We start from the raw sequence: 25254 nt of genomic DNA on the forward strand, positions 1-25254 counted from the left end.
TGGGCAAGCCACTTAATCTCTCTGTATCCCAGGTTTCTGTCTTGCTGAAGTGGAGATACACTATTCCTGTTTCATAAGGATTTAAGAGAGCCTATGAGGTACATTAGCTTTGTAGATGGTTCCAATAACAAGCAGGAACATTGTTAGGATTGGTATTGCTTGTGGAGGACAGGAAGAGGTCAAAGCTAGTTTCTAAGATTTACCATAGACACCAGGAATAAGAAAGATAGGAAGGATCCAGAAAGGAAGGACCACCCCACTGTGGCAGTCCTTTTTTTTTTTTTTGGTATTATAGCACTTCATGGTTTTTTTTCCACAAATGATTTGAGGTGTTTGTTTATAGCAATGGGGTCTCAAGTATTCAAGGATAGCTATGAACTGTGTAGCTGAGGATGAGCTTGAACTTCTGATCTTCCTACCTCTGCCTCCCAAGTGCTAGGATTACAGGCATGGACTACCACACCCAATTTATAGGTGCTGGGGATTAAACCTGAACTGAGAGGGCTTTGTGCATGCTTCATAAGACTGTACCAACTGAGCTACACTCCCAGTCCCTGGTTTGTATTTGTACTGAGGATGAAGATGCTGGCAACTGCAGTAAACAGTGTTTTGACTGAGAACTTTGGATCCTTGAAGACCTGCTACTTACTAGCTCTGTCCTTAAGTGGTCACCTAGGCACGGTTTCCTTATTTGCCCTGATTTTTAAATTTAAAAAAAAAAAAAAATCGTTTCTTTTTTAGAAAAGATTTATTTTTATTTTTTTATTTTTTTGGTCTTTTTGAGACAGGGTCTCCCTGTAGTCCCAGCTGTCCTGGAACTCACCATGTAGACCAGGCTGGCCTTGAACTCACAAGAGATCTGCCTGCCTCTGCCTCCCAAGTGCTGGGATTAAAGGCATGCGCCACCACACCCAGCCCTATTTTTATTGTTTTTAATTATTGTATGTGTCTGTATCTGTGTGTGGTTATGTGCATGTGAGTGCAGGTGCCCAAGGAGGCCAGAGGCATCAGATTCCCTTGGAGCTACAGTTGCAGGTGTAGCTGCAGGATGAGCAGGCCATCAAGCAGGGGAGGGTTGAGTACATAACTGAAGCCCTGGGGAATGCTGGGCATCTGCTGCTTGTCAGTCATTCACACACACACACCAGGTATTGGATGATAGGTTTTGTGTGGCTATGCCATCACAGTGCTACTTGTCCATAGCTTTATGGGATCAGGTGAGGGTGCTATACCCCTTCCTGGGTCTCGAATTACCAGTCAGTTCTTGGGCCTAGTTTACTTGATATGATTTTAATATGCCATGTACCCTCACAGTTGTGTCACTCTTACAAACTTATAGAGTGGCTTCCTTTCTCCTCCAGGAATAAGTCACTTAAGTCTATACTGGGTATGTGGGCCTAATAGATGGTGTAGTTTGTGGGTTCCCTTAAAGACCACAGTCATCTTCCTCCCTCAAAATGGTGCCAAAAGCTGTTTGTAAAATGGAGTCTCCCAGGGCAATGCACAGCCTGAAAAACCAGTGTTTTATATTTTATACAACATGGAGTAACTTAGGGCATAGCCTAATCTCAACATTGTTACCCCACCTGCCATCAGTGGGAGACACCAAGTACTCTTTTTTAAAAATATTTTATTATTTTTATATGTATGCATGTATTGCCTGCATGTAGGTAAGTGCACCAGTGTTGTGCAATGCCTGCAGAGGCCCTCTGATACCCTGGAACTGGAGTTACCCCACAGTTGTTAGCTGCCATGTGGGTGCTGGGATTTGAACCCAGGTCTTCTGCAAGAACAATCACTGTTCTTAACTGCTGAGCTATCTCTTCAGCCTCGACACCAAGTACTCTTATCTTGAGATGAAGTTTATTGGTCAAAGGATCTGACCCAGCACTTTCTCTCCAGAGATTTCTGGAATGTCCTATGTCCTCTCTTCTATTGCTTGTTTTTTGCGTGCCTGCTCCCCCGCTCCCTCCCTTTCCCCTTCTCTCTCTCTCTCTCTCTCTCTCTCTCTCTCTCTCTCGCTCTCTCGCTCTCTCTCTCCTCTCCCCTCTCCCCCCCCCCCCCCCCCGCCCCCTGTAAAAGTAGGTTTGGAGCCTGGCCTGGTGGCTCACGCCTTTAATCCCAGCACTTAGGAGGCAGAGGCAGGCGGATCTTTGTGAGTTTGAGACCAGCCTGGTCTACATAGTGAGTTCCAGGGCAGCTGGGGCCACAAGGAGACCTTGTCTCAAAAAAAGACAAAAAAAAAAGTAGGTTTGGAAATAGAAGTGGCTTGGTCACCTCCCTCTGGTTAGAGAGAGAAACCTCCATGGATTTGGGCCTTCCCAAATCCAGTTGCAGGCAAAGCCCTTTTCCACTCCTTCCTCCCAGACAAAGTAGTAAGATCTGCTCCAGAATCCTTAGCATCCTGAGAGTCCATTCCCAAGGAGGCAGACAGTGCAGGAAACCCGCCCTTTGGCAAAATCAGATGAGCACTTCGGGTTACCTTCACGCCATGGTAGAGGGGCTGCCAATAACAACCTAGTAGGGCGCCCAAGGACGATGGGGACGGCCCTGCAAAGTCCACGACTCATCCCGAAAAGCTATCTAAACAAAGGGGACATTCCTCCTCCTAGCACCCTCCAGCCGAGCGGGTGTGGAGTTACACGCGGCCGGGAGAAGTCCGCAGGACAGCTGCGTCCGGCAGTCGTCTCGGGGTCTCCTCCGGTCCCCGGGGAGGAGTGGGGTCGGGCCCCGGGACAGGCCGGGTGGCAAGTGCTCCCCCAAATCAGGGCGCATCCCTCGGTCCCCGGCCGAGGCCGTCTGGGCGCCGGGAACGGAGCCGCAGCTGCTCTGGGCTCCGGAGTCCACCCCATGGAGCGGCCCGGCGGCCACCCCGGAGGCTGGGGGTGGGGACAGGCCTAGGTCGCGGCTCCTCCAGCCCCTTCCGCCGCCCCTCCTCTCGTCTTCCTCGCCCTCTCTTCTCCGGCGGCCACGGGCTCGGCCTGTGCCCCTCGAGCGAAGCGGTGAACGAGCAGTCGGTGCGGCTCCTAGCGTCCCGGCTGGAGCGAGGTCGTGACGCGCGCTCAGCGGGGCCGGGATTACAGCGCCCAGCCTCGCCCCGGGACCCGGGCAGGACACGCACCCAGAGGCGAGGCCTGCGGGCCGCGCTCTTGCCGGCCGGGACTCGGGGCTGAAGTCCGTCCCGGGACTCTGTAGCGGGCCCCGGACGGAGAGAGTGCAGAAGGGCCGCGCGTCTCCGAGGGATGGAGGTGATGGAGGCGGCGGCCAGGCCTGCGCGCAGCGGCAGTCAGTGAGTACCTAGAGGAGCCTGGTGGGGCGGCGGGGCGCAGAGGGGTCCCGGCAGCCTGGACCCACAGAGCCGGCAGGGTCGCGGAGGCCCGCCCTCACGTCCATCTTCATTAGCTTTTCGTAGCTCTCTGGCCCTAAGAGCAGAGTGCTCCAAGCACCACTGTCTTCCGGGAAGACTGCCCAGAGCCCTTCAAGGGGAGGGTCTCATTCTTTAAGATGTGCAGACAAGGATCATCTGGGCCGCTGTTCCAGACTTACCTATCACAAAGTTCTTCTAGTTTTACCGAAACGGCTCACATTACATTTCAACCCTGTCTTCTGGATTGGACCTTAGAGGAGAGGAAGAGGTGGCTGGGCTGCCTGTTGTATTCTAGATGAACCGGTGGAGGAAATGACTTCTGCCCTGAAGATAATCCTTAAACTTCGCTGGCTTACTGCTGATGTGTTTTGTGTTATATGTGTTATTTTGCTTTATAAAATCCATGTATTCTTGAAAAACATCTAAACCGAATTGTAATAAACAAGAGGGACTTGCCTTGTAAGAGCATTTTAAGGTCAACCCTTAGTGTGTAAAAGGAATAATTAACCCCCAACTTGTAGTTTATGCACATTCTTATATATAGAATTTACTTCAAATGAGACACATCTAGATGTAGGGTGTTGTTTGAGAAGCCATTAGTATCAGCCCAGTTACCAAGGAGCTGTGCAATGCTGGTGAGCCTCCTGACCTCAGACCTAGGGTCTCCTGAAAGAATAAGGGGGTGTGCTTAAGTGATGACTATTCTGAAGGAGCGCTGGGCTTGGAATGAGAAGTTTTTGGTCCCAAACTCCCCGCCCCTTGCATCTGTGTGGTGTAATTTCTCTGTGTCTCAGTTTCTCCATTTATAAAAAAAGATGATGACAACCTTCCAGCAGAGCCATGTCAGAATTATTTTAGAGACTACTTGAAAACTCTTGAGAAAGTTTCTGCCTGGTACAGAGCAGGTGGCTGATAGGAGTTGGTGACTGATCACTGTCTCCTTTTAAGCACAGTCCCATACTGTGTGGCCTAAGTGCACTGGGGGTGAGGGTGAGGCTGGGAGGCAATACCTTCCACTGGAGGGGATCCTATCTGTCCCCTTCCTGAGGTCCCTCATCCACAATGAAGAGCACATCGTCATTAGCAGACATTAACGTCCTCCTCTGAGGCCACCTTTCAGCACAGCAAGAGGCAGGATTGGGGAATTGTCCTGCTTTTCACTCTGGTACATATTTGGCATGGGATTAATTGTTTGAAGCTTTGTTTTGCTCACCTGTAAAGTGGTATAGAAAAACTAGAACACAGCACCTATGAAGCCCCATCCCCCTGAGGTTCTATTGCCTGCTAATGGTTGCTGGGGGTTGAGGGTGTGTCATTTTCTTCAGTGGTATAACCACTGAGAAGTTACCCATCCTTCAATAAATAACCTCTTACAAAAAAAAAGAAAAGAAAGAAAAACTAAATTAGAACATTATTCATACTTGGAAGCAAAAAGTTCAGTAATAACTTGTTTGCACTGTCCTATGACTTGTGCTTTTCCAAGTGCAACACATTTTGTAGAGGGTACCTAAGTGCTTAGACTCTAGGTTACTCTCATCTGAGCAGGGCTCCATCCACATCAGGATACGATGAGGGACTAAGCAAGTTACTGGAACCATCCAGATACAGGGTCTCACAATCTGTTTTCTCCTCAGAGGGTCCAGGACAGGGAACAGAACAGCCAGCCCCATGCAGGTAACCTCAGCTATGGAGAGAAATGGTCCTGAGCCACAGCCAGACAATGGGCCCCTCTTGAGATCCTGGATCTGCCCCCAGGAAGACCGAACATCTAGCCTGATGGCCCCCAAGCCTCCCAGGGCATGGGCGCTGCAGCTCCAAGGCTCTTCTGTTCTGGAGTCCAAAGTAAGGGCCTTGAAGGACAAGATGACAGCAGGTAAACTAGGGACAAAGCCCTGTCCCACTTCTCAAGAGTGTTCATCTTCCAAGAATTCCAAATGTCATCAAATCAAGCCTGGAGTAGTCCAGGGCTCTCCCCTGCCAGCTGCATTGGTTGTCCCCCAGGCTCAGAACCTGACTGATGGGCAGCTGGACAGCAGTGCCAATGAGAAGGAAACTGCCAAGAATGGTAGCTCCAGGCTACCCAGGCCTCCTGCCCCTGGGCTTGAGTGCTGGAATGGGCAGAACCCATGTTCTTCAGAAGCCACTTGGACATTGCCTGACCATGAAAAGGATCCATCATCAGGATCTGGCTCTTTGCAAGAGAACCCCATCCACCAAGTTAGTGTGGGCCAGCCACAGGGGCCTGGTCCTTATAAAGTAACCCACATGCCCAGCCTGAAGAAAGAAAAGCCATACCCATGTCAAGATGGTCTGGTCATAGAGCGAGATCTGGACAGTACAGCCCTGACTGCTAAGGAGGACTTAGTCCCCAAGACAGACCTGCTGGAGTGGCGCTGGAGAGCTGGTGATTTGGGGTCTCTGGGCACGGAGAGCAATGATTTGTCCCTGTCTGACCGAGTAGAGAAGAACCGCTTACTGCTGCAGGAGATGCTGAAGGTTTCAGGACAGAGTTCCCCCAAAGTGGGAAGCCCAGCTGAGACTCTGTCTTGGGACAGAGCTACACTAGGTGAGGGTCCCTCTGTGGGCCTGGTTTGGAGCAAATGAGGAGTGGTGGAGGGCTGAAAAAGAGGGAGAGCACAACCACCTGTCACTCAAATCATCAGTATCCAGCTGGGACATCAGTCCTTTATCATCTCAAAGGTAGCCCCAACTGCTGCAGACCCTGTGACCCTCCCTGACATTGGGAGACAATCCTCTGTGCTTTTGGACAGAGGCTACATGACATTGCTGTGTCTGTAGCCCTTCCCAGAGTGGCCTCTTGTAGTCCCTCCAATGACAGGATCCCATGCCATTCCCAGTGTGCTTTAGTGCCCTCTGGTCAGCTAACAGACAGGAGCCCTTCCCTGCAGAGGCTAAACATCCTGCCCACTCGGCAGAGCACTGCTGGAGGAGTAAGTGTTCAGACCCTAGAACGCAGCCTTCTCTCATAAGCTCATTCATTCCCTCACCATAAGGTCCTCTTAGCCTACAAGGAGCCCACCTACAGTCATTTTGTGACAACTTGTGTCTCCACTTCTCAGGCCGGGACACAGGTCCCAGTTGCCACTTTCTGACCCTATCACACTGGAGTTTAGATGTTAATATGTGAATTTGAGGGAATATAGGCATTCAGCCCACATAGGGAGTAAATTATCAGAGAGCATCTCTCTTCTGTGTATGCCAAGTGGCAGCTGAGAGTTCAGCTGGTGGCTGTGCCCTGACCTCTGATTCTGCTCTGGGCCCTAGAGCGACCGGCGGGGGACGTGGACTGGGACTCGGGCACCCCCCTGCAGGACTCAGGTCAGAGCAGGTAAGGGCTTGGAGCCCACATCTTCTCTCCCTGCTTCCTCACCAGCATCCCCCCATTTTCTGTGCACCAGGACGGGAAGAGACCTTGCAAAGGCCAGAGAAGTGGAAAGGCGAAGCCCTTCACTGGTGGACACTGGTCACTGCTATCATGCTTGGGACCCTGTAGAGGGTACCAGTCATTCCTAGTGCCCCAGGCTGTTGCCTGCCTGCCATTTGAGCAAAACCACTGGGTGCAGAAGTCTGCAAAAAGCTGTCTATCTACCTGCTGTATGTCCTAAGGCCATTTCCTCTGCTTAGACTTCTACTCTTTTTATCTTTAATTTTTTAAAATGTGAGTTTTTTGCCTGCATGTATTTAAGTGCATCATGTGCATGCAGTGCCCAGAAAGGTCAGAAGAGGATGTGGGATCCCCTGGAACTGGAGTTATAGATGGTTGTTAGCTGCCATGTGGGTGTTGGGGACCAAACCTGGATCCTCTACAAGAGCAACTGGTGCTCTTAACCACTGAGTCATCTCTCTAGCCCATCTTTATATTTTAAAAGCAGGAGCAGTTGAGAAATCTGGTTAGTTCACAAGATTATTGTGAAGCTAAAAGGAGATAATGGATATGAAAGTCCTTAGGGAAAGTAAAGGAATGTAGAATTTTAACTCCACCCAGTCTCCCAAATCAAAGGAGTATGCTGGGGTCAGGGTCAAGGATTTCACCTCCAATCTTACACCGAGGCCTATGGTTTCCTAGCCCCTCCACTATTGTTTTGGGGAAGCTGGCATCTAGGGGCTGGTGGAGAAAGTGAGGTAGTGCACTGAGCCTGGCAGGTTAGGGAGAGTGTATATGCCCCAGGTATGGTGGGGACCCCTTCTGGGCCTGAGCCTCCACTGGTGCCCATGAAGAGGCTGGCCTCAGCCTCAGCCTTTGCTGGGATGTTGGTGCATGAGGCTGAGAGAGGGTCTAGGGCTGGGAGGGGCTCCCATTTCCACAGCTGCACATGATGCCGGCCTCCACAGGGTCTCGTGGTATCTGCTCCTGCTCGCAGCAGCCATCATTGTTGATTCTCACTGGTCAGGCTGCTCCCTGCATAAGTCCCATTTAGATAGACCCATCCTCCCCAAAAACACAGGCAATGCCTCTGTCTTAGTCCATGTAGGCTGCTGTAACAAAATGCAATGGGTGGGCTGACTTCAAAACCACAGAAATGCCATTCTCGCAATTCAGGAGGCTGGAAATCCAAGATCAAGAAGCCTGCAGATTGGTGTTTGGTGAGGACCTGTTTCCTGGTTTATAGATGGCACTTTCTCACTGTGTTCTCACAGGGTAGAAAGGGACAAGGAAACTTCCTAGTTTCTCTTTTATAAGAGCAGTCATCACCTCCCTAGCCTCCATTTCCTAATCCCATCACATTGAGAGTTAGATTTCAACATATAAATTTTGGAAACTATAAGCACAACCCCAGTTCTGTTCCTGCTTTAGCAAACTGAGGGTGCTGAGAGTCAGGTGATCAGGGCTGGTAGAGGGACATCTGGTTCTTTTGTCTATGCTAATTTATGTCTGTCTTGTCACCTTCCTGGCTGCTCTTCTCAGCCTCTCACCCATCCTTACCTGGCCCTGTCACTGTGGTCCTCAGTGATGCTTTGCTCCCTCTACCCTCTTGCTTCCTCCATCCCTGTCGAGCTCCCTGGTAAGCCTGAGCAAAGGCAACTATGTGCTGCAGAGACTGAGCCCCTTTCCCTGCTGCTGCTCCACTTCCCCACTCCCAAACCCCCACCACTCCAGTTCCCTCACAGGAAAGTACAGTCACTGGGATTTTGCTCAGAGGTCACTGTGGAAAAAAGACAAGCCCCTGAATTGTACATTAGATAATAAGTAACAAGACCTATTATTTTTAAAAGAGATTCTCAACCAGGGTTAGGGAAGGGCTTTCACCTAGGCTTGTGAGGATGCATAGAATCCGCAGGACTAGACTTCTGGTTGGATAACCCAACAGGCCATCTGTAGCCATGGGCTATACCTCAGAGTTCAGGTATTAGAACCAAATGTGGTGGTACATACCTCTAATCCAAGAACTTGGGGAGCCTGAGGCAGGAGCATCCAGGCCATCCAGGGCTACATAGTAAGACCATGTCTCAAAAACAGACAGACAAGCATATAGAGGTCAGGTGTGGCATGTATGTATATTGTATAAGTCACATATATATTTGTGTGGGTGAGTATGCAGTTATAATGAGTAAGAGTATGTGTATGAGGGAGATACATACACAAAGAGAGAAAGACAGACAGACAGGCACACTGACTTTAGGACTCTGTTCAAAGACTAATGAAATGCCCCTTAGAATGCCCAATAGGCAGAGAAACAGAGTTGGCATGAAGATCAGGTCCCTGCTAGATAGACACCTGAGCTGCAGGGCCAGGAAAGGTAGCCAGATTCATGGAGGGGGAAATGCCAGTCCTGCTATGATACCCTGAGACACAGCAGGACTCTGTCTCTTTTCTGAGTGAGGTAGATTTATTGATACCACAGTTAGAGAGTCCAGTTTGCCCAGAGACCATGGACTTCCCTTGGCTCTAGACCCCAGGAGAACCACAGAATACTCAGGTCTTGGGCTTAGTGTCTGTGTTACGGGGTATAGGACCTTGGGCAGAAGAGTGCTTTGAGGCTGTGGCTGACCATTGCAGTGGCCACCCATCAATTCATGCCATAGCACCTCATTCTTTGAGTCCTGCAGACCTTCCCAGGGTTTGGAGAGCAAATAATCCTGCCTCCCAATCAGTTAAGTTTAGTATCAACATAATTCATGTTATAATCAAGTAACCATTACAACCAAGTTAACTTAACCATACTTAGTTGTTACTATTTTGCAAGGTAATAAGAAGCTCATGAAATGACATGGATTACAGAGCCCCAAACAGTATTTGGGACTGGAGGAGTCTAGGCGAGCTTGCTGCAAGGTGGTCTTAGAGAATCAGCCGTGGAGGAGAGTCACCTGAGCATCCAGGATCTCAAATCTTGCAGGAGACCTTCTTCCCCTACCCCCGGGGTTGTTCTGTATTAAGAGTCAGCCTTTGCTCAGTCCTATAGGAACTGTGGCCAGTTGAAAGAGCAGGCTGGCATTTTCATACTCTGCCTATGTGCCAGGGTGGTGTAAATGCTGTTTCTACATCTCACTTTATCCCTAGGATAGATCTTACCTATTGTTCCTGGTTTACTAACAGAGCGCTCTCTGGAGGAGGCCAAGTGACTTTCCCAGGCTTGGAGTCAGGACTTATACTCAGGCTCCAAAACCTGTGCTCTAACTGCTATTGGGCACCGCCTTAAGCTATCCTTTCCATCCCTCCACAGACCATCTTGTCAGACTACCTCTTAGGCTAGGAATCCAGGGCCTTTCCCTGGATTTTCCCAGCTGATCTGTTCTCAGATGTGGGCAAAAAGGGATGTGTAAGCCAGCTTGTAAGCTGACCACTCTACGTGTTGGTGTGCTTTCAGACAGAATCACCTCCTCTTGCTCTCCCCACACACTGCCTACCCCTCTTGCCCCCAGTGCCACCTCTGTTATCTATCTCCTTAAGTTCCTGGGGGCAGGAACCATGCCATTCAGAAACAGGCTCTCAGAAAACGCCTAACAGAGGCAGCCAGGAAGGAGCTGGTAAGGGCTTCCCAGCAGCTGGAGCTTGTGTGGGCTTGCTAGGGTCTGGATGGAAGCAGGAGGGGCATTCCAGAGGAGTGAGACTGCGGAAACGCTGGGGAGAGTCTGAGGTGGAATGTGCAATGATAGTTTCTGGATGTAGGGTAGAAGGCAGCTGAAACTGAGGGGAGTCTGGAATTGAGATTTCATCTTTGATTTCACCCTGTGCCTACTGCCCTTTCATCACAGGATGATTTTATCTCCTAGAAGTATGGGCTGGTACAGCCCCTGTGGGCTTGGCAGTGTCGAGGAGCCTGATGAGGAGGTTTGTAGGCCATCTTGAGTCACTGGCCAGTTTTTAAATCTTTTGGGTCCTGAGCATCAGTGAGTCATGAGGTGCCCCTCAGTAAGCCTGGGAGAAGAGACACTGGCCAGCTCCAGAATTCCTAGAGCCATTGGAGGTCACTGAGGAGTCCCCAGGGCAAGATGTCACTAAAAGTGGTTGAGACTTGACCATCCTCATCCTGCCCCAGCCAATTAGATAGGCAAATACAGAGAAAGCCCTGTCCCACTCCTAGCCCAAAGAGACTGAAAGAAAAAAGGAAAAAACCAACCAACAACAAATTGAGTGTTTTAAATACTTAACCTGTTTCTATGCTGTCTAGTGTTCTGCCCGAGTTGACCCTGAAGCCCTATGCAAAACCAGTGTTACTGGAACCTGTGGGTATACTGTCCCACACCACATTTCTTGCCACAGTCACATTCATATCATACAGGACATCTTTGTCATGGCTCAAACCTTACAGTGGAGGAGCTGTCCCCAAGGTGGGAGTCTCACCTGGGAATGTCTCAGACACCTGCTGCCATCTATGGCCACTCTGTCCTCCACATTGAGCCCAGGCAGTGCTGACATGGTCAGGTGTCTTGCTCTGGACCTCAACAGGAGTTTGTCATCTGTCTTTGTTTTTTTTTTTTTTTTTTAATCTCCACAGGAAAACCCAAATGCCATCACAGGTAGAAGTGCACCCCCTCTTAAGGACCCCTTTCTTCCTTCTCTATGGAGAGGAGGGGCACAGCCCATCTCTGCTCCTCACTGGTCTTCTTCTGGCCTGTGTGCCATAGAAATCACCTTTTCTATGATTTCCTGTCCAAGTGAGAACAAAACCAGCAAACCCTCTCTAGCAGCAAGGTGACAGTCACTTCCAAAGGAGCCTTCTCTTTGCCAGAAGCAGGGTGATCGCATTGGCAGGTGACCTTAGTTAATGTTCAAGGATCCCTGCCTTTGCTTAGTGGAAGGGTAGAAGTGATTTAACAAACACTGTTGCAAATAATAGAAACAACAATAATAAGTGCTTACATTTATGGAATTTTCCCAAGTTCTCACTCTAACTTCAGCCCTTTGAAGGGAATGATTCTCACATATCTTTACAACTGATCTTAAATTAGCAGGTGAGGAAGCTTAGGCTTTAACCCTGAAATCACTCAGCAGGGTAACATGGCTAGGAAGAGACAGTCCAGGGATTAGGACTTAGGGGGGCTACCCCTGGGCCACACTGTGAACCTCTCTATGTTTGTCCTGTTGGTAATCCTGATGACCAGAGAAGGGCCAAGGCGGTGCCCTCATGAACCCATGAGCCTCAGCCGACATGCCTTTCTTCCTCCCTCACTCAGGACAGTGATAGTAAAAGAGTTCTTCTCTTGGCCATCAAAAACCCTTAAAATAGAACAGAGCGTGGTGGCACAGGCCTTTAATCCCAATATTCAGGAGGCAGAGGCAGGTGGATCTCTGAATTTGAGACCAGCCTGGTCTATGTAGCAAGTTCCAAGCCAGTCAGAGCCATATGGCGAGACCCTGTCTCAAGAAAAAAGAAAAGCTTTAAAATGTACACAAAATGGAACAAATGTTAATGTTTTCTCTTTACTGGCTGTATCCTGGAATCTGGTCAGATGTCTCTATTCTTTATTATTTCCTGATTCATGTGCCAGAGATGAAAGGGTTAAGCCAGACTTGCTGGAGCTTATCTTTGTAATCCAGGATTATGATGGCTGTAGAGAAAAGCCCCTCTCTCCCCTTGACCTCTCCGGCTTGGAGAGAGATGGGATTCTCCTGACCTGTATGGCTGTGAGGGGACCTGAAGTCACCACTAAGCTTATCCCCACTCTGAGAATCTGGACTAGATGCAGAGAAGAGAGGGGAGGGGACACAGGCTCCCTTTGTCCTCAGGATGCTGGTGGTTGGAGGAGCAGAGGCAAAGGCATGAACACGCCAGTGGACCTCCAGTTTTCCCCCAACAACTAGCTCTTTGTGGGCTTCATCACACCACAAGAACCAGTCTCCTGTGGTCTGAATTCCCCCAAGGTGGGGACCATTGGACCCCCCTCCCCCATCACAGCCTGCGTGGCCAAAGACACAGACTCATAGGGTAGCAGCGTGAGACCTTTCTCCTGAGGACCCTCCTTACAGACAGAGAAACAGGCCTGGGAGGAAAAACACAGAGCCACCTTATTCCTATGCCTGCCCACAGAGCTAATGAGCCCCAGAAATTCAGGCTTCAAGGTGGTAGTAAATGCTTTTAGTTTGTAGGTGGGTGTGGTCTGTGCAGATGTATGCATTGACTGCCTGACCTTGCCAGGTGATTTCCAAAGGAATTGGGAGAACTAGGATTATGGATTTTAGTCTGTGATTGGAAGGGTTGGCTCTAGGGCTATGTGCCTCTGGCCAGGATCAGATTCGAGTACAATCTTCCTTAGTTAGAAGACCTTGAACCTGTCTGGAGGGGTATGTACCCTCTGGTGTGGTGATGGGAGATGGGCAGTTAGCAGGGACAGACTTGGCACCCCACAATGCTGCACGTGTTTGCTCCCTGTCCTGAAGGATAAAGACTACCTGTCCTCTGCAAGCTGGCAGGACCCCATCTCCAGGGTGCACAGTAACAGGAGTCCTTGTTCTGCTGACCTTGGCTGCAGTCTGTGAAGGTGGCTGCCACTCTCCTCCCTGCATGGATGCCTCCAGGCACCCAGAAAGCCTGTCTTTCTAATCAGTGGAGAAACCAGCTTTTCCAGAGACTGAACAGGGCAGCTGATGAAGGGAAGACGGGGGGAGCTATTCTAAAAAGGAAACAGCAGAGCTGGAAATGGCTTAGAAACCCGGGGGCAAGGCTGATCATGGCAGCATCTGGCCAGCTGCCTAGGGGCCCTCCTGCCTGCCCACCAGGCCTGTGACAAATGCCCTCCGACAGCCGGGGAGGCACAGCTGTCACCGGAAGGCTCTGAGTGTGCAGGCTGGCAGCCAGAGGCCTGCGGCTGCCGGGGCACCTCTGTGGCTGGTAACCTCATTATCTCTGCTGTCGGAGCTGCAGCCCCCGGGAGCACAGCTGCTCTCAGCTGTGGTTTGGGGAGCTGCCTACTCTGGAAGCCATGTGGGGGGAGCCTCTCTTGCCAAGGGAGGCCTCATGGGGCAGCCAGCCTGGAGAAGTACTTTTGCCATCACTCTAGTGAAGCCTTCCTTCCAAGCCCGGCCTGGCCCTGCCAGGGCTTATGGGCCCAGATGGTGCTTTTATGCTAGCAGCCTATTCCCCTCTGGCCCAAAGCAGGGTTCAAAGCACATGACAAGAAGAAAACAAAAAGAAAACCATTATCTGCTCAAAGCTGGTCCAAGGGTATCCCAAGGAGCCCTTGTCCTGCAGGCCTCAGATTTGTGCCTTTGTCCAACTCATGTCTGTCATCATGAAATTCCCTGGTATCTTTTTGAGGTCAGAACAAAGCCTGCCCTTTTTCCCACGTAGCATATGGAGGGAGTTGGCACCCCAGTTATGAGCCCATGCTGAGCCTTTGACTGCCTGAGTTCTCTTTCTGGGGAACCCTCTCTGCAAGCAGAGCCAAAAGTGTGGACAGTGTGGATGCTGGAGTTCTAGAAAAGCCTGTTTGACCTTAGCCACAGACATCCTTTCCCACCTGGGGGCCAAGGTAGGAGAGGCAGGATGTGGAATGAGGCTGAAGGTGATGGGGCTAGCTGGTGTCTGCATTGCTCTGCTTAGCTCTCGATTGTTGTTTAACCTTGAACCATGTACCCACATTCCCCTTCACTCCAAACACTCTCATCTGTCAAGCGGAGAGAACACCTGCCCTTGTCTAGCCTGCTTGGGGCAAGCCAACTCTGCAGAGAAAGCCATCTTGTCAGGGGGAGGTGTGGGCTGCTGTACTTCCATAACCAGCACAGGTGGCATGTTACTGCTAGGGAGTCAGCTTTGGAAAGGGGTGCCTATCATTTCCACAGCCTTGGACTGGCCGGGGAGGTAGCACATCTGGTCTGGTGGTTCGCCACTAGAGGATCCTTGTTATGAAAATCCAACCATTTGCTGACTTGGTTTGGGTCCAGCTTAATTTCTCTCTGCCCTGAGCCTATGAGCCCTGAGCTGATGTCTGACAGGTCTGGATTGGGACTATGGTGAGAAAACACCAGGAATTATAAAAATGTCATCCCCCAAAGGACCAGGACTATGATCAGCAGCACCTTGGCCCTATGTCTGTGGTGGGAGCTGGGGGCGGGGCAGTATGAGCCACAGTGAGTGCATGTGTGGGTGCTGAGAGACAGAAGGCAGTGACTGGGAGGCCATGCATGGAAAGACCATCTGTCGGGGCACAGGCCCATCTTCATAACCCCAGGACCTTTCATCCCCTCCTCCCGGAAAACTCTTCTGCCCAGGAAGGAACAATAGAACAGACTTTCTGACCTTTTTCCAATCCATGTGCAGATGTCCAAGGTCGGGCCAGCCCCCTAGTCACTGTCTGAGCTCAGGGCATTTCCCAGGCCTCAGGCAGGACCCTATGGAGGCGCTAGATCGGGAAAGCTGCAGAACCAGCACTTGACACCATTAAAGCCCCCAAGCCATGTTATTTTCTTCTAATCCTCCTGCCCATCCTGGCTTATGCTACCCTGCAGGACCTTTCCTCCCAACCCGGAGCCTGTGCTGAGTACCAGGCACGAGGAAGCCAAGCATCTGTTGAGGCATTCTCGCATGAAGGCTAGAACCCAGCCGCTCCGTGCCAGCCACGATATTGTGCCCACTATTGCTCAGGGCAGCCGGTAAGTGGGGTGTGGGGCCTGAGCCAGAATGGCCTGGGAAGGAGGGCTGTGGCAGGGAAGGATTAGTAGTGGGAACAGCTGGAATCTAGCCAAAATGTCTCTTCCTCTCTCTCTGTCTCTCTGTCTCTGTCTCTCTCTGCAGTACTTGCTGTGATCTTTTAGTCAGTCAAAACTCCTTTACTTAGGGCCTACTGGGTATCATAAATTGAGATGTGTAGGAGAGGAAAAACACAAATGCAGAACTGGGAATGTACCACTCCACCTGGAAAGGACAGGTGGACTCTCAAGAGGAGGTGGCTTTTCAGTTGGGCTTAAAGGAGCTGTCTATGTTCATTGGGCAGATGTGGGCAAGCAGGGGTGGTATTCTAGGGATTGAAGCTGAGTTGAAGTGCTGTGCTCAGGAGCTCTGCCAGACTGGAGGAGAGTATTCCATGATGCATGATATATAACTTGAAGGCTGGAGAGTTTGGGAGAGGGCAGCCATGGAGGAACTGCAGGCCCACAGAACAATTCATATGTCCCCTGACATAGCTTGGGACCACAGGACTTTAAGTTTGTGGATAGCATAGTCACATGTGTATTTCTCTCACATCCTTCTGACTTTGGGCAGCACATAAAATCTGGGAGGCTGAGGCAAGAGAGGTTGTTGCTGTGATCCTGGTGGGAGGTTCCAGGAAGAAGACATGGAGACTTCTCAGAGACCCCCAAGAACTAGAAGCAAGCTGGCTTCCCAGGCAACCTAAGACCTGACTACCCAGGTTGGAATTCTGGCTTTTCCAGTGATTAGCTGTGTGCCTTTGGGGAGGTCTCTGTGCCTTTGTTTCTATATCACAAAATAGGAATTATAACAATAGTTGTCTTACAGGATTGTGAGATTATATGAATTAATGTACAAAAGGCACACCCGGCATATTGAGAGCTATATGCACATGTAGTATCAAACTCTAGTTATCCAGCATCTGAATTTGGGGGCAGAAAGGGAAGGTCCTGGGTTTGTTGAACTGGACCTGTGCCCAGACAAATGGTCTTTTCATACATGGCTTCCTTGTCTCCCCCACATCTCCAAAACAGAGCCCAGTGTTCTGACTTGTATGTAAGTACTCAGTGTGGCCCTAGCCAAGGGGTGATGCCTAGGTTCAAGATCAGGCTTCAGAGGGGAGGAGCCCTAGAGCAACCACTGGAAATGGCCATTGAACAGCTGGATCATTAGAGGTGTGATCAGCACTGGAGATGTGGGTACTGTTCCTGACTTCATCATGTGGGACCGGTGAGGGTTGAGCTCATCTAAGATGAAGAGACTGGAAAAGAATAGGTTCAGGAACTTCCAGACTAGTACATCACATATGTGACTGCTCCCAACCCACACACCTGTCCCCAGCATTGTGCTTATTATTTTTATGTTGCACCTTATAGCGTCACTCACATAAATTTTCCAGCACACAGATGCAGCCTACTATGCTCCTGGGCCCAAGATGAAGCTGTCAGGTCATGCTAGATCTTGCAAGATCCAAGCAGGATCACTTCTGTAAATGACAAGGCCTGTGGCATCATCAGCATGGTAGATACATTGAATCTGCCTGTCTCTATCACCATGTGGTACTGGAAGGAATGTGGACTCTTAGTAAAATGGAGCCGTGTGCTCTCTGATGGAGGATGCTGAGCCCGCTAGCTAAAGACTCACAGAACCATTGCCGTGACTCCACTGAGAGCAGAGGCCTCTTTGTTCAATATCATTGTGATCCTTAGAAGAGGGGCACAGGAGACCCTAAATCCCAAGAAGATATGCCCAGCAGGTTACCCTTTCATTGTCTTCCTCTGGCCAGAATCCTCATTGGAATGATACAGTTTCTTTGAGGCATCCTAACTCTTCTCCACATATGCAGAGAGGGATGCATTAGACAACCAAGGAACTCTTGTCTACTTTTCTATAGGTATTTCAGTGGAGTGGTGAGCCACAATATACGCAAGACTGTTCAGTGTGCTTTGTCCTCTTGGGCACTTCTCCAGATCACTTGAACTACCCTCTAACACCCTGTCATTATTGTAAAGTGGGTTCCCTCTTTTCCTGGCCATAAAAATGCTATAAAAATGCAAGGTGACCCACTTTAGCAGCTGCTGTGTCCAGAAAAGAATTACTATGGCTTGGCAGCACTGGTGAATCCTCAGAGGGTAGAGCTGAAAAATCCACACCAGATGGCTTGCTGCAGCTGCTCTGAAAGGTTACACTCCATCAGCTCACCCTGGAGGGCAGGCAGAGTTAAGATGGTGATGCCAGGCAAGCCCTAGGCCTCAGTTAGATGCAGGAGGTTCTGCTCCAGTCCCACAACATCACTCTTAGGGAAAAGATGAGGGAGGAGGAGGGGCAGTCAGGCAGAGCCATCTCTGGGAAGCCCTCTTCACCCTAGGTCTACCTAGGGGCAGTCAGGTGAGCCCAAATACAGGGCTTTCCCAGGAGGGGACGTGGTAGAGACAGTGGCTTGTCTAGAAACAAATCCACATAGAAATCAAGCAATTGCTGGCACTTGGGGACTAGGCAGACTTAGATTGATGTTCTTAATCCCAAGAGATCAGGACATGTCAGCAGGCTGCACCCTGGGAAGGTGGCACTTTAAGTGGGTTTGTCCTTGTGTCAAGAGGCTGTATGAGGCTTCAGAGCTTACATATCACATCAGTTGTATGGCTAGGACAGTACTGTCATAGAAAGTGGGCTGTAGAAAGGGGATCCTCTTGAAGGCCATGCAACTCCAGGGCTACAGTAGAGGCCCTGAGCTTGGCCAGAATCCTGTCCTTGTGGGGCCTCACCTTGAGAAGCAGAGCAGCCGTAGTATTTGCTTGTGGCTTAACTGCCTCGTGTGCTCCAAGGGTCTCACCCTGTTTTTTCTGTGCTGTTATCTATCTGCTGGTTGGGCCTCGGGGTCTGAATAATTAGATTGAAGACCCTTACATGAATAGCTCTCCTTTACTTTTTACATTTTTTTTATTATTATTGTTTTGTTTTTGATACGAGGTCTTACTCTATAGCCCAAGCTGCCTTGACCTTACTATGTAGTCTGGCCCTGGCCTTAAACTCAGAATCCTCCCACCTCAGCCTCCTGAGTGCTGGGATTACAGACATATCCCACCATGCTCAGCTTTTTCATTTGTCCTTTTAAAATAAAAATCCACTCCCAGATGGGTGTGGTAGCACACACCTTTAATCCCAGCACTTGGGAGGCAGGTGGATCTCTGTGAGATTGAGGCCAGCCTGGTCTACATAGTGAGCTCTAAGCTAGCTGGAGCTAGAGAGAGACCCTGTCTCACAAAACAAGAAGATTCACTTCTTTTGGAGTGAATTTGGGGATGGCTCAATTCATTAGCTTCTGTGTAAAGTTAAGGCCACTGCTGTACCCCATGGAACCCAGACTCTTACTATACTGCCCTGAAAACTGATTTTTTTTTTCCTTTTTGGAACTTAGAGCCCACTTCCCTCCAGTCAAGCAGGTCATTGACCCTGGAGCCTGAGAGCTGGAGCAGATGGTTCTGAGCCACAAGTGCAGCATCTCCATTGCACCATGTCTATGTTGTGTAGACCTACTGTCTAGGTTGTCCTGCCTTTGTGCTGGGGAGTGTCTGCTTGATGGTGCACCTTTTGTTTCTAGAGGGCAACATTGCTATCTTTCAGTGGTTCCTTCAAACCCTGATATTTGAATCTGTGGTAGTAAATGCACAGTGTAGGTGTTCAGAGCAGGGATACACAATCAAAGGACATTATCCAGAGTTCTCCAGAGAAACACAACAAAAGGCTATGTCTGTATATTGAAAGGTTTACTTTAAGTAGCTGGCTAATAAACTTATAGTAAATCCAAAGCCTGGTAAATTCAAAGCCTGCAGGGTAGGCTAGCCTGGGGAAAAGTTTCAGTTCAATTCCAAAGGCAGTCTGTTGGCAGAATTTCTTCTTGCTCCAGGAGGTCAGTCTTGGTTTTCCTAAGGCCTTTGAGGTCTAAATCATCATAGAGTATAATCTACTTTATTCAAAGTCTGTCAATTTAAATGTGACTCTTATCCAGAGAAGCCCTTGCCCAGTAACATCCAGAATGTTTGACGAAGTACCTAGGCACTGTGGCCTAATTTTATGTCAACTACCAAATCAACATAAGATTAGCAATCTTGTCACCAGCAGTGGGAGATGTTGCTATCTGTGCAACCTGAGGGGTTTTCCTCGGAGGCTTGTACAGAGTGCAGCCAGGATCTTATGCTGTAGAAAAGAATTTTAGGTGAATGACCATGAAGCAGAGTTGCAGTTTCTTTATAGATATATTTTTATTTTATGTGTATGAATGTATTGCCTGCATGCATGTAAGTACCTTCCAAGGTCAGAAGAGGGCATTGGATCCCTTGGAACTGGAGTTACAAAAGGTTAGCTGTCATGTGGGTGCTGGTACTCAAATCTGGGTTGTGTGTATGTGTGTGTGTGTGTGTGTGTGTGTATGTGTGTGTGTGTGTGTGTGTGTGTGTGTGAGAGAGAGAGAGAGAGAGAGAGAGAGAGAGAGAGAGATGATTTGCTGGCTTTTGAAGTTACATTGTTTAAAGGATGCAAACTTTAACTCTGAATTTAAAAAATAGAGTAAAACATGAGCTGATTTATTCCTCTTAAAAATTTTCCTTTTGTAAATGGGATTATCAGGTAGTTTATACAGTGGTTGTTTGGGTGTATGGATGAAAAAGGACTTCTGATAGGGTTAGAATCTAAGGTCACAAAGACTGAAAACAGGTCTTGTCCTTCATTTGGCTCTTGCTGGAGTAGCCCTCAGGAAAGGAGTGAAGTCTGCAGTCATCTCTGCAGTAGGTTTGGTCAGCTGTGTTGATATTCTTGACTCTTAGCCTTGAGAGACTTAAACCAGAGCCCAGGGAAGAGGGTGACCATCTCTTTTCCTTTCTTGTGTCCCTTTACTATTCCCCATCTTTCAGCCAGGTATGATGGTGCACATTTAATCTTAGTATTTGGGAGGCAGAGGCAGATGCAGGCAGATCTCTCTGAGTTTGAGACAAGCCTCGTCGACACAGCGAGTTCCAGGCTACCTGAGGCTACAGGGAGACTTTGTTTCAATAAAACAAAAAGCAACAACAAAAATTCCCTATCTTTCTATCTTGCCTCAGTTTTACCTAGGCTGGTAAGTTTTAATAACTTGGAGCCAAAGGGAGGCAGACAAAGAAGAAAGATTCTGGAAATGATGGCAGAAGAGGAGGTAGATGGGGCAGGAAACCTGAAGACTGTCCTAAGTGTTGGGGGCCAGAGCTGGAAAGGAAGGTAGGAAGGACGTGGAGGCCCTGTGGGCAGGTATTGAGATGCCAGCTGTGTTCCAGGAGGTGGGAAGAAAGCAGGGTAAGAGATCACTGCAGTGTGAGATAAGGAAGTGATGAGTGGGAAAAACTAGGTCAATCCCAAATACTTAGCCCTAGATTGGTGGGGACTCCTCCAGAGAAAAGGAAGAGCCTATAGGCCATTTGCTTCACTCTGTTACTGGGCTCCAGGGGGTCCAGGGGTGGATTTGGCTACCAGCCAGTGTTTCCCAGAGCCAAAGCTGATGGCAGCAGATGTGAAGACTCCCCAGCACAGCAATACACAGCTGGAGGCAGGATGAGGGGGTGTGGGCTGCGGGGGTGGGGGGGTGGAGGCTTTGAAACTTCCCGAGAAACAACACTAGTGTCTGCTGCTCTGACTCTAAGCAAGGTGATGAAGGAGCAATCCCAAGTGGAAACTTCAGGTCAAGAACCCTCAGAAATCCTGACTTCGGGGCTCACACAATCCCTGCAGACTTAAAATACCCTCTTCCTCTGAAGGTTTTGTAGTACATACAGCTGCCTTCAGTGTTTGCAGGGGACTGGTAGCCTTGGATACCAATGCCCATGAGTGGTCTCACTGCTGATGTGAAATGGTATAGCCTTTGCATATAAACTGTGGTTTGCTACATGACTTCCCAGGAACTCGACAGGGGGTAAAATTATGGGTTGTAGCTACCACAGAGCACCATGGGAGAATGTGATGAGAACTGGGTCAGGCACTCCATTTTTCCACCTGTGATTTCTCTCCTGTCTCTTCACTAGAAATAGCCAAAGAAGCCCAGCCCTGAATGTCAGGACCACCTCTGCCTATAGAGACAGCTTCCAGAATGGGAGCCTGAGTCACTCCTCCAGTAGAGAGTCCAGCAGTGTGCAATGGCCCAAGAGGGGCACGCCCCTGTCCCATGTCCGATTTGAAGATGAGTCTGCCCGAGAGGCTGAGTTCCGGTACCTGGAACGGCTGCAGCAGCGCCAGGTGCTGAGCACAGTGCTACAGGCTGTGGGCCAAGGTCCACTGCGCTCCAAGCCAGACCTCACCAACTACATTAACCACGACACAGGGGACAGCACATTCCACATGCCCTTGAATGGCCTGGACTGCAATAGCTTCCTTGTACCACCTCCAGCATGGGACAGCCAGAGGAAGTGTCATGCCTGTGGCAGCCATCCTGAGGAGTGTTGCCCTACTGAGGGGAAGGCAGTCCCTGACCTGAGGGTCCTCCAGGGTCTCCAGGCTACCTGTGGAGCAAAAGCAGTACTGCTGAAGCCTAGTGATTCCCATGGCCTGAGTTCCCCATTTCTGCCCCTCCCTGCGGAACCAGGGCTCCATACAGAATGGAACCGGGAAATACACATCAGAGACACTACTTCCACTTTCCCTGAAAAGGGTGATTCTGTCCTAGACAGCACCTATATCTCAGACAGCTGCGGGACAGACGGTGAGGAAGCCAGGACCTCTCAGCCTAGTAGGGCAGGGCAGCAGGGTTCCAGGCTTCAGAGAGGCCATAGGTGGTCCAGGAAGGCTTCAATGGAACTGCCCCAGGACCTTCAGGCCTGGCCTCTTCTGCCTGGGGTTGATGGCGTGGTTGTGGAGGTGAAAGGAGCCAGAGGACACATGCCCCAGGGGACTTGGTGTCTGAGGGATGATGCTGTCCCCAAGCCTTCTGCCTTGGAACCAGAGACGCCTTCCCTGGGGTCCCACAGGCAGTCTGGATCAGGGTTAGGAAGTCACTGCACCTACCCTGAGAACTGCTGGGCTCCATGCAGTACAGTTTATGCCATGTCTTCCATGAAGCTTGGGTCCTCAGGATCAGGCCGAGAACAAGTTACAGAAAACCATGAGTCTCTGGAAATCCTCTGCACTCCTTCTCTCCAACAGAGCTATGCACAGCCCTCTGTACCCCACCCAGCCCTGCCGCCAACCTCATTCCTCTCCCCTGAAGACTGGATACCAACCCCTCCCTCTTCAAGGAAATCCCCCTGCCCTAAGCCTCTGAGGAAGTCAGCCCCAACAGGACACCGCAGACAAGAGCATCAGATGGAGCCTATGGGTGTCCCCCTGCCTCTGTCGCCTCCAAGAACTGTGGGTCTCACTTCATCCCAGACCCAGCTCTGCCGCCCCCAAGTCAAGCATCCACTGCTGGACCTGTCCAACAACTGCAACAACGGCATTCCTCTGGAGCTGCAGGAGTCCTGGGGAGTAGCTGTACAAAAGGATAGGGTGGAGAAGAACCTCTGTTGCCAGGAGCCTGGGCCAGCCCTAGAGAGCACCGGAGATGGTAAGGATTGCTGTTGGTCCATGTTTGTCTCAGGCCAGGTCTGTAACATGACATTCCATTCTCACTTGCCTTTCATCTTAATCATCTTGTGATAAAGCCAATCACCTCTCCCAAGCAGCCTCTTGGATACCTCAGAGTGGGCCCTGCCCCCAATCATCTGAGAGCTGCCTGTGGCTCCTACCGCTCTCCAGTTTCCTTTCTCTCTCCTACCCCTAAGACTGGGAATGTGTCTTTCCTCACTGTGACTGTGGGGAAGGTCAGTGTCACAGTAGGGATGCTGTGATTATTGCAGGAACAGTCCAGGATTCTCTCGGTTCATCAGATGTTGCCACTGTCAATTCCACAGCCATCACCCTCTCCCTCACCATGGAGGAGCCTGAGTCCTGCCAAGAGCTGGCCAGAGGCCTACAGAGGATAGAGTCCAGCTCTGGAGGCCACATGCCCACTGGGTGAGTGGCAAGACCAATCCCTGACTCTGTGTGTATGTTTTCATGTGGGTATGTGCATGTGTGCAGAAGTTGATATTTGTCTTCCTCAATTACGCTCTACCTTTGAGAGAGGGTTCTCTCACTGAACCTGGCTAGCCAGTGAGCTCCAGGGAGCCACTTGTCTCCCAGGAGCCAGGGTTACAGACATGTACCACCACACCTGGCTTTTCCATGGGTGCTGGGGATCTGAACACAGGTCTTCATGCGTGTGTGGCAGGCACTTACTAATTCCAGCCCCTTCCTTTCCCAGTTCTTTTAATCTGATGGACCTGGTTGATTCACTGAGTAGCCCTCAAACATCTTCAAGCCCCAGTTGCTAATGATACAGCTTACAGTCCCCTCCCCCAAGGTGCTCCCAGGGTACAAACTGTTCCCCTTCTCTGCTTTGGCTGGGGGTGGGCATCTGAGGCCTTGCCCTGGGGGACCTCCTTGGGTTGAGTTCAAAGCCTTGGTGAGACTAGTATTTGGAAGAACCTTCTCTTCCCTGCCCCAAAGTGTACCCTGTGACTATGTGCAGCCCACAGCCTCCCTACTATGCAGCTATCCCTGGGTGCTTGTCAGAATGTCAGGTCTGTCTAACCAGTTTCTCCTGGGTATCTCCCCCAGAAGTTTGGTTATCTCCTCAACAAAAACTCAACAGCTGATTTTCTCATGTCCCCTTCCCAACAGCCGTCCTGCTGTCCACACATTGCTAGACCCTGTATCTGTCCCCTACCACTCCTTCCTACTTCTGTCCACTGGCAACCCTCTCTAGCACCCTAGTCCCCTTTCTACCATCTGGTCTAAGCTGCCTCACTTCTCAGCTATACAAGGGTATCTTTTTGAAAAACTCCAATTAAATGGTTTCACTGTCCTACCTAAAACCCCACAGTAGTTCCTCCTCTCCCTCTCTTGCCGTGGCTGACAGCACTCATGTGCTGGGCCTTGCTTGCCTGCCCAGCCTCATCTCGCACCTCTTCTGGCTCTTTTCACTACCTGGCTGCGGTTCATGAATACTCTGGACTTGCCTCTGCACTGGTGGAGGCCCTGGCCCTCACCTCCAGGCTTGGTGTCCTGGCTCCCTGTTTGCCATTTGGCTCTTGGTGTAAAGATTGTCTTCTCCAAGAGAAACCTTCCCTGGACACTCTTTTTAATAATGCCTGGTCACTCTTTCCTTCACTCCACACCCCAACCATCTCCAGCCACCTCATGTCCACTCTTGTGTTTCAGAGCATCACCTGGGGTCAGTGCAGGGCCCAGGCCACCTCCAGCTGCCCCTTCTGATGGGAACAAGAAAAGGAGCAATAGCATTGCCTCCACCCTGGGGCTGAAAAAGCTCTTTTCAGCCCTGGGCCACACATCCCGGCCCAAACTCAGAAAGTTCCGCAGCTACAGTGTGGAACAGCTGCAGCCTGTGGCACCAGCCTCACACACCAGCACCCCTAAAGTGAAGAAAGCCCCATCATTACAGACCTTGCATCTGGTGAGTCCCCCAGGGCCCTGGCCAATAAATAGGGTGTGGCCAGAAGTGGTGCAGTCCTTTGGACTGAAAGGTAGAGGGAGAACAGTACTGAGGGTGCTTGTCAAGGAGCCCAAGTTAGGGACAGGGGAGCTGCTGCTGGCTCTCAAGATTTGGGTTCCTTGGACACAGGGTTGATGGGTAGTGTCCCCTCAATTCTGTTCTACCCAGCCAACCCAGGCTCCTCTCTCCCTCTTCCTCAATTTTGTCACCCTTGTTACCTGGAGAGTTCATGGTCTGATCATTCTGGA

General features: G+C 50.2%; 1 protein-coding gene across 11 annotated transcripts in view; it reads left to right on the forward strand.

Moving 5' to 3' along the window:
- Positions 1-2448: 2448 nt before the first annotated feature.
- The window catches only part of Kiaa1614 (KIAA1614 ortholog), a 31463-nt gene continuing 8657 nt past the window's right edge, over positions 2449-25254 (forward strand). For 4 of the 11 annotated variants that reach the window (XM_029561917.1, XM_029561915.1, XM_029561918.1 and 1 more), the window contains exons 1-7: positions 2532-3289; positions 5002-5933; positions 6653-6716; positions 15276-15419; positions 21504-23017; positions 23310-23466; positions 24715-24967. In XM_029561917.1, coding sequence (XP_029417777.1) covers positions 3243-3289; positions 5002-5933; positions 6653-6716; positions 15276-15419; positions 21504-23017; positions 23310-23466; positions 24715-24967 — 3111 coding nt within the window. In that variant the 5' untranslated portion in view covers positions 2532-3242. Of the gene's footprint in view, positions 3290-5001; positions 5934-6652; positions 6717-15275; positions 15420-21503; positions 23018-23309; positions 23467-24714; positions 24968-25254 lie in introns of all 11 variants that reach the window. The other 7 variants (XM_029561922.1, XM_029561921.1, XM_029561919.1 and 4 more) reach the window with 4 other exon arrangements.

This window comes from Nannospalax galili, unplaced genomic scaffold, assembly GCF_000622305.1.
Source record: "Nannospalax galili isolate Female #2095 unplaced genomic scaffold, S.galili_v1.0 scaffold294, whole genome shotgun sequence".
Taxonomy (NCBI): domain Eukaryota; kingdom Metazoa; phylum Chordata; class Mammalia; order Rodentia; family Spalacidae; genus Nannospalax; species Nannospalax galili.